General features: G+C 38.8%; 1 protein-coding gene across 2 annotated transcripts in view; it reads right to left on the bottom strand.

Annotated features, from left to right (window-relative positions):
- Positions 1-12239, bottom strand: part of ror1 (receptor tyrosine kinase-like orphan receptor 1) — a 129381-nt gene that overhangs the window by 52865 nt on the left and 64277 nt on the right. For both annotated transcript variants that reach the window (XM_086089074.1, XM_086089075.1), the window contains one exon: positions 1222-1284. In XM_086089074.1, coding sequence (XP_085945200.1) covers positions 1222-1284 — 63 coding nt within the window. The remainder of the gene's footprint in view (positions 1-1221; positions 1285-12239) is intronic.

Raw genomic sequence — 12239 nt, 5'->3', positions numbered from 1 at the left:
CATACCTGTACATTTATCATGGAAAGCTTTCTATGAAGCTCTCACCGCATAATTTTCAACTTACCGTAAATCAAAGTAAAGAGTCACACAATTAGCCATCTAAACAAAACAAGCTAGCTAGCCACACAAGTTAAATTATAATGAAAATATACTGTATATTTGTTGGGGAAAATTTGTATTGTTTTTTTTTTTTTTGCTCATACCACATGATGTCCAAATATGACTGCTACATATCAGTTGTTAAAAGGGAAACTTATTAGTATTATTATTTTTACATAGTTGTGAAGCAGTACAAACCTGATAGCTGCTCCTCTGGGTTCTTGACTGTCTTGCATGATACAAACTCCTGTCTTTAAATTTATTTCAAAATAAAAGTCCCAAATTGGTTATTTCTTTTTGGTCGCTCGACATGATAATTCATAAAATTGGCTTCAACGGACAAACTTATCCATCAATGCCCGATTTTTTTTCCTTCATTGAGGTTTATTACAGGGATACAGTTAATATTTTGTCTATCATGAATTTGACATTATTTTTCAATTACAATTAACAACTTTAAAAAGGTATTACTGTAGACCACTTACAGTCTACTGAAAATGCCAAGTGTTGAGGGCTCAGGTAATCACGGCCCACATGTAATACTTCAAGGCACTACTTCATTTCAGCTCTTATATTGGATCTAAATGGATGATACATGTGGTCATAATATTGTTGCTGATTGCTTGACATCTTACTTCCTTTATTTTACTTCATGCAGGATGGAAATGCCCGGCAAAGTATGTGGTTCAAACCAACAATTTGCCACATGAAACAGTAGACCTATACAGTATAGTTGAATATATAACAAAGCACACGATGATGTATGTATACATTTGAGGCTCGACTGGTAGCTTCAATACAAAACAAAACGCAAAGTGGGTCAATGGAAATTAGGGACGCACCTGTGGCCATGGTCACAACATCTTGACTAGATTAGTGTGTAATTTGTACCTTCAGTTATCGTATACAGAGGCTGGACTGAGGCTGACAGAGGCTTCATTTGTCAACAAGCTCATTGAATGCAATTTCAGAAAACACACGTGCCACGTGTTAAATGCATCCAATGTATGTAACAGCCAATATATTGGAATTTACGGTGTAGTTTGAGAAGTAGATAAAGACATCTATAGTGGATGCTTCAATGTAAAATGTGTGCGCATGTGTGTGTGTGTGTGTCTTTACCATCACTGGAAGTGTTCCATGAAGGGGCTGATACCACACTGGGGTCTTGGGCGAAGTCAGACCCTGTAAGCACAAGTGGAGTTTTCTATGAGCATTTTTAGGTCATTATTTTTAATTATACACAAATTCACAATGTATGTAAAGGTATACGTGTTGCAGTCAATCCTTTATGTGGAAAAAAAGAAGTGCCGGTACTCAGTTTAAGTATATTTTACTTTTTGAAATTAATTACATTTTTAATATACATTAATTATGGGCCTGCTAAGCGGAGCAAGCAGCAGCGAAGCTGCTGCTTGCGGAGCAAGCAGGCACATATTACTATCCTAGAAAAGGGGTTTATTATTTTTCAACTTATTATATCATCTTCCACGGGTTTTTCCGCAAGAATGCGGCCTGTACCGTAGATCGCACCGGGACAAATGAGGTATCAAACGATGCGGCTCGATCTGACTCGCTGCGGCATTATTTTTATAAGAATTCCCAGTTACCATGGCGATGCTATTCCCAAAAAACTCTCAAATAAAAGTCCCATAGGAATGAATGTGAAACCGAAAGACATCAACTCCAATTCAAGCACCTTTTTCCAAGACACGCTGCGCGCGCATACGGTAACCGATTGATATGAATTTTAGCTCATTTTGTTGGAATTTTTGTCATCTTTAGCTCAGTGTCAAAAAAAAAATTAAGGAATGAAAGCTCTTCCCCCTGTGCGGGTTCAAAGACAGTGAGTGTAATCGCCACTCTGATACCCAATTAAGCTTTCAGTGACGGGAACCAAAAAATCTATTTCCAAAAGTTTCACTTCAACTCGTCACCATGGCCACAATCTTTGCTCACTAGACATCAAATTCGCACATTTTGTAGCCACAAGCCTCTGCTTTCTGAAGAACTAAGTTTTATTTGGCTACGGTGTCATTTAGTACCTTTATTTTCACTTTAAACGAGGAGAAGTCGCACTATTTTGATCTCTTTTCAATGTAATTTTCGCCGTTTTTCCCTCTTCATTTTCGATCAATCATAAGTTTTCAACCTGCTCTCATTTGGTCATTTTTCATCCGATTAAAAAACTGAGAACATGCTCGCGTTCCCCAAACCCTTGCCGTTCTAACGAGCCATTTCTGGAATCTGCCTCTTCAACCGTTAAGTCGCGAGAGGCTTTTGTTTGAGGTGAGCGTAATCCTATACAAATCAATGGAGTGTTGGTGCGTGACGTCTCCTCACAACTTAAAATCTAATGTGTGTGCGTGAATGTGCATGTTTTGTAAAGGGGCAGTGAGATACTGTTAATTATGGTAGATTCCACATTTCTTGACCGATTTCAATGGTTTGAATTTTAAACTGTTCAGCTCATTGAAATGTTACTTAAAATCAAATGTGTGTGCGTGAATGTGCATGTTTCTTAAAGGGGCAGTAACATACTGTACATTATGGTTAACTTGCACATTTCTTGAGCGATTTCAATGGTTGAAAGTTTAAACTGTTCAGCTCATTGAAATGTTGGTTAAAATCAAATGTGTGTGCGTGAATGTGCATATTTCTTAAAGGGACAGTAAGATACTTTATTTGATCTTGATTATGGTTAACTTTTACATTTCTTGAGCGATTTCAATGGTTGAAATTTTAAACTGTTCAGCTCATTGAAATGTTATTTAAAATCAAATGTATGTGCGTGAATGTGCATGTTTCTTAAAGGGCCAGTAATACTTTTAGTTGATTATAACTTCCACATTTCTTGAGCGATTTCAATGGTTGAAATTTTAAACTGTTCAGCTCATTGAAATGTTAGTTAAAATCAAATGTATGTGCGTGAATGTGCATGTTTCTTAAAGGGCCAGTAATACTTTTAGTTGATTATAACTTCCACATTTCTTGAGCGATTTCAATGGTTGAAAGTTTAAACTGTTCAGCTCATTGAAAAGAGTTAGCAGGCCCATTCAAAATTTCCGCGGGAATTTTTCTAGTTATGATTCCTGAATGGAAATTTCATTTTCACTCTGCTGTCATTATTATTATAATTTTTTTTGCTTGCATTACTACACACAAACAAACAAACAAACCACACACTGATCTTTCGCCCCCAAGATATATTTTCTAGATAGTGAGATGGATTTTTTTTCCATTCATGTAGAAACTTGTGGTCATTCAACTAGCGCAATTTTATACTTCATTAAAGTGTCTTGCAATATGTCAAATTATGTCTTATAGCTTTGATGAATGTTTTTTCATGCGAAATGAAAGTAGCCTATGGTGACAAATTATAATCTGATGTACTGTGCAGTAGGTTGCATCGCTCTTGAATCGAAATATGCTACTTAAAATGATTACAAAAATATGAAGACAAGGTTTTTCAAATTCAACTTGGCGCCTCCACACTGATCCAACTGAACATTGACCAAAGGTTTCAATACATAAAAGAGATCCCATCAGTGAAGGTAATGCTGTGTTATTACCATCCGATGACAGAGCAGCCCTCTGCTTTTCATTATAGATGAGGGGCACAGAAAATTGGACACATAAGGGGATTCCTGACAATTGTGAAGAAAAGAAAACAAAACTCTTCAAGGAAGGCACATGGGGAAAAAATGCATGATAAAAGCAGCTCAAAGATAAACAGAAATAAATAATAAATAACTAAATTGAATGTTTTAGTAACTTACGAAAATTGTTAAACATTTTACGTGCTCCTATTTCTTTTGTGGGAGCATCTACTGAGCCAGAGGTGGTGACGAGAGAATCATACAGGAGCAGACCAGGGCAGACATGCTAATGGGGTGATAATGTGCCGTTCACACATGCTGCATCAGATGCTAAAGACTGTGGGGAGGTGCTTGTGAAATGAGCTGTGTTAATGACAAGCATTAAGGCCAACACATTCAGTTAGCAAATCATGGCAGCACGCAAACAAACACACGGGTAGTTTCGATTTTGTGAATCACGTGGGCCTTACTTGTTATCTCTTTGAAATGACTGCTTATGTTTTTCTCTCTCTCACAACAGTCAAAAATTGATCCATGCATTTAATTGTTTTATTTAATTTTTTATCTTGTGAACTCAAAACGTTCCTGCTGGCTCCCCCGCACACACAGCAGTGTATTATTGTGACTCTTTTGCCCCAAGGTGGGTCTAACTTTCCTTTTGTATTCAGGTTTGATAGGATTAAGGAGCCTGAGGGTTGTGTGGTGGACAAAGGAGGACAAAGGCAACGTTGCAGTTGACTAGCTTCACTAACACAACTAGCTGTGCCTGGAAAGAGTTCAATGAGAGAATGGACCAGCAGATGGGAAGGGGTGAGGTGAAAATGGACTAAACGTGACATTTTCTCTCCCAACTGAATATAAAATATTTATCACAAGGACAGCCAATAATTTTATTATATATAACCTGTGGCAATATCAATGACGTTACATAAATATAAAGAGTTTATTAAATGATGTGTCTGCTTTTTTTTTTTTTTCCTTTCACCGCTTAATCTTCCCTCTATTTGGGTCACATCTGTTAGTTCTCTTTCAGAATATCTGGGATAAATTGCAGTAATTTTAAGATTAGCTTTCTGACGTTACGCAGTAATGGAGGGAAGCAATTGCATTCAGCCTATTTCTTAATGAAGGTCTTAAAAACAGAAACAGGCAGTGGGCCTGTGTCACTTTAGATCAGGTCAATCTTGCATGGTTCGCCTCCTTAATTGAATCCCGTGGCTAGAATATGTTATGATTAAACCAGGGGGACAGGATTAAGTTTGGCTGTGTAAATGGCAAACAGTTAACCAGGTTAAACACGGTGTCACAGAGAAAGACAGATGGATAAGTAGAGGGAAAAGGACATGAGAAACATCTGATCATGGCGCTATTTTGCTTTATCACGTCATGCAGTAAATTCTAATCAAGTAATTAGAATTACTTACTGATTATCTAGATCATGCAAACGCTTAATTGAGGGTGAAACTAAAGCTCAGAGAAGCTAGATTACAAGTAAAATACCATTGCAGGATTCCATCAGCTATTCTGCTGCACGTTCATCCAAATTGAATTTATTGTTTTTTCCCCTTCATACTCATTCTAACTTGATTACTGGTGAACTTCCCTTTATATATTTTAATGTTTCAAAAATGAGAAGAATACAAGAAATAAGAATGCTGCAGTGAAACTCAAACTATATTAAAACCTAACAACTAAAAGAGATGAGAAATTACATAATTAAAACCTAAATTTAAAAAAATGGTGTATGTGTGTGAGATGTGCGAGAACGTGCGTAGATGTTTGTTCCCAGGCTCAAGTGGAGTACACTGAGGCATGAACACAGGCTGGGTTAAAAGGGACTTGCTGTTCACCTGTGGACACGACAGAGCAAAGAACACAAGGCAGCAGAGTGTTTGGTGGGTAACCTTATAAGTGCACAGAAATGAATGAGAGAAAGAAGCAGAAGGGCTGAGAGCAGAAGAAAATGCGATCATGGCGCATGACAAGCCCCCTTCACCATCACAAGAAGAAGAAAGGCTTCTTGTTGCACTGCACATTTGATGCAAGATGATCATTTGAGTTTTCAAACAGCTCATTCATTTACATTGAACACGTACAAGCGACAAGTATACAAAGAGGAATCATTTTCTAAGCATACCGTAATTTGGTCCTTGGTGGTGATCCTGCTTAAACATAAAAAATAATGTACTTATGACTAAGCGAGGGAGCCATTTTGTGTGTTTGTTTTGTTAAACTGTTGTGTTTGATGCTTGTAGGTGTTGTAAAGCACATTGGGTTGCCTTGTATATGAAATGTGCTATAGAAATAAAAGTGCCTTGCCTTCCCTAAAGCTCATTTAAGATATTTAAAATTGTTTCAGAGCATTTTCACAAGAGTTTAGTGCACCAAGAAGAATGAGAGAAGTGCTGAGAGTGCTTTCTTTTCCATAGGTTGCCAGTGCAGTTACTGAAAATTTGTGAAAATTATAGTCAGAAGTGTCAATACCAACAATTTCAAAAAGGTTGAGTGGGTAGAACAGTTTATGATCTTGAAGGCAGCTCAGAAAATAGTTAAGAGGTTGGATAATACATACTTTATTATAATAGAAAAGGTTTATGCTGTATCTGGTTTATCTAGTGTTGGCGGTTTGGCCATGGCAGGGGTGTCCAAACTACGGCCTGGGGCCATTTGCGACCCGCCGTCCATTTTCTAGCGGCTCTCAGCATATACAATAATAACTTTTGTCACGGCATGCAACCCTATTGATTGTGGGTACCCTGAAACTACTACTAATAATAAATGTGCCTTATAGAATTTTCAAGAAATGCAAATGATTAAGATCTTCAAATTATGACTGCTTTAAAAATTGTCAACACAATACCGATTACTCTTGCTTGGTTTCTGAATGTGGACATCTGCTCAGAGCAGGGGCAGATCTACAGTATTTTGGTGGGATACAGGGCTCTGGACCACCCCAAAAATCATGCAAAAATATTGAGCTGTTTTACTTTGCACCTTTAACAGGTGTTAAAAATAACTAAGAAAAAAAGCTAAACAAACTAATACAATTGCTTGATTGATTTGGTTTTAGCATGTTTAATGAAGTCGGACAATGTCAAAGTGGCCTTTGCATCCTTCGATTATTCTGTATTTTTTCCTCCTCTGTTAATTTCATATTCAGATGTTGACATGCAGGAGTGGCTCTCCACCACTTTGATATCCATTTTAAGATCGATTCAGTGCCTTTCCCGGAAATATCTATCTTCAAGCTTCTGATTGGCTAAAATGGCCTCATGATGAGAATTTATCGCTCCACCTGTGGCTTTGGAATGCTCTGCCACAGGGATTTCTTCCAAAACAATTTGTGCTAATCGAAAATGTTTTAAAACCCAAAACAAAAGGCCTCCTTGGGTAAGGCTCCCATTAGCTCCAGTTACAGAGTTTCAAGCATAATAGTGAGTAATTTGCTAAAGCATGCCAACCCTTACTGTACAGATAATCTTGTTTGTTGACACGTTTGGAAATTTGACAGACCAACATGGATGCGTTCTGAAGATCTGCGAGTGTCTTATCGCCCCACTGCCATAGTCTACAACTTGAAGATCATGTTTGCAACAAGTGACTGTCTGAGCATTCATTTTAGGACAAGGCCTTATGTAGGATGTCAGAAAACTCGGGTGCAGAATGAGACACTTTTTTGCTCAATGATCTAATGAACCAACCTCTTAAGATTCTTTGAGGATGACACACTAATAAAAGGAGGGGCCCCAAACAGATGGAATAAGAGACAACCAGGATAATGCTCCTGACTGCCAGTAAATTATGAGGATTTAGACATCATGTGACTAGTCGAGCAGGGCACCATTCCATAGCTATTCTTCCTGCCTGTCAGTACTTTATCACTCAGTAGGCTGAATCTTCCTTGTCTGGAGGACATAATGACTGGAAATTGCTAAAAGGCTGCTTTAAATCATTGGTTATTTTAAGGTGAGGCACTATTGATGAAACGGAGCGTGACTAGCTAGGGATGCCTGATTTAAGAAACAGAGGTGGCACAAATGTGGAAAACATTCGCAATATTATCCGTGATGGGCCTGCACTTTCTTCCATCACTGCAGTGGCCAATGGTGCATTCACTCAAAAGCACGAATGAATAATATCTATAAGAATATGAATATGTAAAAAAAAAAAAAAAAAAGGTAACAAGATGTTTCTCCTTGCTTCCTTAACTGAACTGATGCATCAGCCAGGAAGTGAATGCTGCCTTAAAGCTACAAAAGATAATCTATGTTGATTCTGGGATGCTTCTGCGAAACAGGATGACACATGCTCAATGATTCCATTCAAAAATCCTAGTCAGTTCCGAGTCAAAAGTGCAGACTAAGCCACAAAAAGTCTGACTTGAGGTCAAAAGCAATCAGACGGCATTGAGATGGAGGCTCTTGAGAAGTGGTATGGAAGACAATCGTGTTAAAAAAAAAAAGAGCAGTGTGATTTAGTCCAGATTGAATTGTTGTGCTAACAAGTCAAATGATTTCCAGTAAAAACATCTCATTTTATTCCCATTTGCTATTATTTCTTCACGTTGTCTGTATTAAAGACTAAGCCCGAGTTGCCAACAGCCACTTTGAGGAAAAGTCTGAGCCTTTCCAGCATGCTTCCCTGTCAATCACAGCAATGCTCTATGGGAAACCTCTTCTCATTCCAGGTTAAGAAAATAAGCATCAGCATTCCACCACTTCTCAAGGTAACTGGCCATGCGGCTGGCCAAAGCGAAATGTAAATTGATGAGGGCGATGAATAGCTGAAAGAAAAAGAGCTGTGTGTTCCCAAAGAGAGCACTGATAACAAACCAATGCGGGATTTACATTGCTATAATTAAAACTGGATAAAGGTACTGATACAGGAATGTACGTATTTAATTATTTTTAGTTCCTAAGACATCAACGGCACAGTCCACCACGCAATGAAAACCATAGCAAAAGTTATGTGACTGTTGGAAACTCCCTGACAACAGCTGGAGGAGTTTGTGTGGAGGAGGACAGTGATGAAAGTGCAGAGAAAAACCTTCAATCTGAGGATCAAAGTGAGGGAAAGGGACAGACATGATTCATTAGGATGTATTGACAAGACACAGAGATCTCAGTATACAGAAAGTTTCCAGGCATCATTGTAAAGGGGGGGAAATGCTTTTTTTTTTTTTTTTTTAACATTTGTTTCGTCGGTTTATTATGGTCTAGCAGTATCAAGTTTTACTGAAAGTGTGCTGTGTACAACACACACGCATCCTCTTTTGGACATATTGATTGCCTGGCTACGTGAGCTAAACAAGCATGTGCTTTTGCTATTGCTTTACAACATTCCACGTGACATTAATTGAAATTTGCACTGTGGAAAAAGTACACTGAATGATGATTAGACAGACAGTCAGGCGGGCAGATAGACAGAGTTCAAAACAAACAGGCATGCAAGAGCCTGATCTTGTTTTGTTTTGCATGATCCTTGGCTGCGATTAGATGCCGACGCTTTCTTGCACAGATGTCTCTGTGGCTCTAATATTGTGACCTTACAGGCGGGAGCAAGGCTGGTTGGTGGGATTCAGCAAAATGTTTGTAAACTACAAAAACGATTGACTACCGCTGACCTGAAACCAAATGACAAAACTTGGTTTGTTTGGGGTTGTGCCGCAAAATGCTGTAATCGTTGTTTTGAGATGCTCTGAACTTCTGAAGATATAGTTTTTTAAATAGGCTGACTGGCACCCAAACCTCCACCAAAGGGTTTTTCTCAGAGGCATGTATACTAAAAATGGAGTCGGGTTGTGTTTGATCATTAAGCTCATCAGGGTCTGATATTCATACGTCTCTAACTTCTATGAGATATAAAACATCTGTTAATATCTCACGCAAGAAGTGCACGAAACTGAGTGGCCTAAATATCAATTGCTTCTCCTAAAACGTCTGTGTTTCACGCAGGAGTGGAGAAGGCTAAGAACATCATTCAAACCATAGACTCGGGTTTTCCCAATCTGTCTGCCTTGGTCATATGACATGTAAGAGTTTCTTTACTTGCAATGCCATTGGAGAAAAAAGGTTTGGGAGTGTGCAACTACAGCAAGCTAGCGTAGCAAAGTGGTGACAGAATCTTTGCTGAAGGGATGTAGGAGTCAGTCTCATTCCATACACCTTACTCTCTCAGACACTTCATAACTAACCCACCTTTATCCCGTATGATGGAGAGAGAAAAAATACAGACGGCTGCTTAAGAAAAGAAAGGTGTGAACAGGGCACAAAGATCTCTTTTGTATTAAAGTACTTCACTCTCTGAAGTCTTCCAGGTTGCAGAGATTCCACTTTCCTTCCTCACTATTTCTCATCAGACTTTTCAGCTTGACACTTTTTTGTCTGGTATTCATTATGCTTTAATTGCTTTAAAAAGAGCTGAATTTAAATTAGGGCTGGGAATTGCCAACAACTTCACAATACAATACAGGGGTCATGCATTATCCCGATACATGGTCTTAAAGATAATATGTATCCTGATACGTAACATTACTTTACATATATTTTCATGAAAACAGTCATATGTATACCCAAGTGATATTTTTATTATGCTGGATGGCAAAGGTATTTTGTTCTTCTCATGTTAGCAGCGCTTCCGGTTTACTGCCAGGGCCGTGCTTGGTAGAAATGTGTGCGCACTGCCGAGCAAGGAGAAGCTTTCAGACATGCCAGGGAATTTTATGAATGAATGTACAATATTGATTCTGAGGCCTCATTCTGAGGCCCGCAACGATATGTTCCTGCATCGCGTTACTAAGCACACCTTTACATATACTGTATGAGGGTTTCCCCCAGCGCTTTATTAGCCCAGTGGCTGTTCTTGCATCTGTTATTCTCACTACGTACTCTAGCTACGCTGCTGATGTGTAGCCTACATCTCCTTAATCCACACACGGGCAATTTCTTAACAAATTCATGCAACTTATGCAGTCCTCATAAAACACACATACAACCTATGTTTACTGTACAATCCCAAAAAGAAGCTCGTCAACATCTAATATGAACAGCAGGTATGTCCGGAAGTTAACACAATAATCGTCAGCTATGATAGTCCTGATGTCTCAGTCAGCACTCAGTTGACAACAGCTAATATAGTAATAGCTAGCAATATATTTGTTTGGCTGCAGTAGAGTCAAACTGTGTGTATGTGTCTGTGTGTACATGTGCAGTGTATGTATACGTGAGAGACTTTTCAGCAGATTGCACAACCCTGACTTTGGCCTCCATCCCTTTGCCACAGTAAAACGGCGAACCACGCTGCTATGCACATGCATTATTAGAACTCTTCATCTTTAAGTCAAAGAAAGGCCAAACACCCTCACAAGTGGAGCATTCATCAACATGGAAAGGCAGCAAGACAAGAAAAAGAACAACTAAATCTAAATCAGAGATGGAGCGAGCCAGTCAGCCAGAGCATATGGAATATGTTTACAGTAATATTGCTGGTTCCTGGTGTTGCCATGGCAATTCTCATCAGTTTAAGACATTCTTTCTCTTTGTTGCCTTTGCAAAGAAATGACCATGCTTCTTTCCATGTATCTATCCTACCAGCCAATTGTGCAGGCTGTGTCTCCCTTTTATAGACATTAGAACAGAGCACTGAGGCCAAAATGGAATTAAGGCGATATCATACCAACATAAACAATTATCCCTCTTGAAAATGGAAAATGATCTGTGAGGCTGTTGAACATTAACCTGTTAAAGTCTTGCATACGAGTCGTAGTCTGGTTTGAGGCAATTGCCTTATCTGTGAGTGTGCCCTTTTTTGCATATTTCAGGAGTAGAGATGCTTGGTCTAAGTGGTGAAATTATGTCTTGATGGAAGACAACATTCAAGGAAAAAATTACTTTAGGCCTCAGATTTTAAGTTTAAATTGTAACATGGTCAGCCAATGAGAGCATGAAAGGGACATATGAGTACTGTAGTACGGACAACATATTGAGACTCACCCCTTAAATCAATCAAATTCCTTTCAAGGCCCTTTTTCTGTTGCATCATGAAAAGCAGTGTGCATATCTATAAAGGCGCTGTTTGACCTAGTAAATACCTAAACTCAAGAAGAAATGGAGATATCATGTCTAAGCAAATATAGTATTTGTGTTGTCTGCTTGTTAGACACGCACACAAACACTAGTGTTTCGCAACCTTCAGATCTGATGGTTGGGCCCTCGTTAACTCCATCTGCACGCTTTAGAACACAGCTGTCACTGCCAAAAATAATCAGCCTCTACAAGCTGACTCTTTATTATATCACAATTCTGTATGAAGCAGTTGCAGATTTTAGCCAAACCCAATGTCTTATTGTTCCTCCTTTGTTTGACCGGAATGTGATTTCATTTTTCTTTTCTTTTCTGCGGCCAACACACCACATGCCAGATAGCCTCTGTGATCCACAGTTCCCTCGCTTTGATTGTTTTGGGACAAAATGCTTTTCTGGCCACCAACACTGCTATTCCTGTAGCACCACTGAGGTCTTCTTAGTGGGATGGTCACAACCAA

Source organism: Leptonotus elevatus, chromosome 11 (assembly GCF_054856555.1).
Source record: "Leptonotus elevatus isolate MCC_2025b chromosome 11, RoL_Lele_1.0, whole genome shotgun sequence".
Taxonomy (NCBI): domain Eukaryota; kingdom Metazoa; phylum Chordata; class Actinopteri; order Syngnathiformes; family Syngnathidae; genus Leptonotus; species Leptonotus elevatus.
This window is presented reverse-complemented; position numbering and strand designations above follow the sequence as displayed.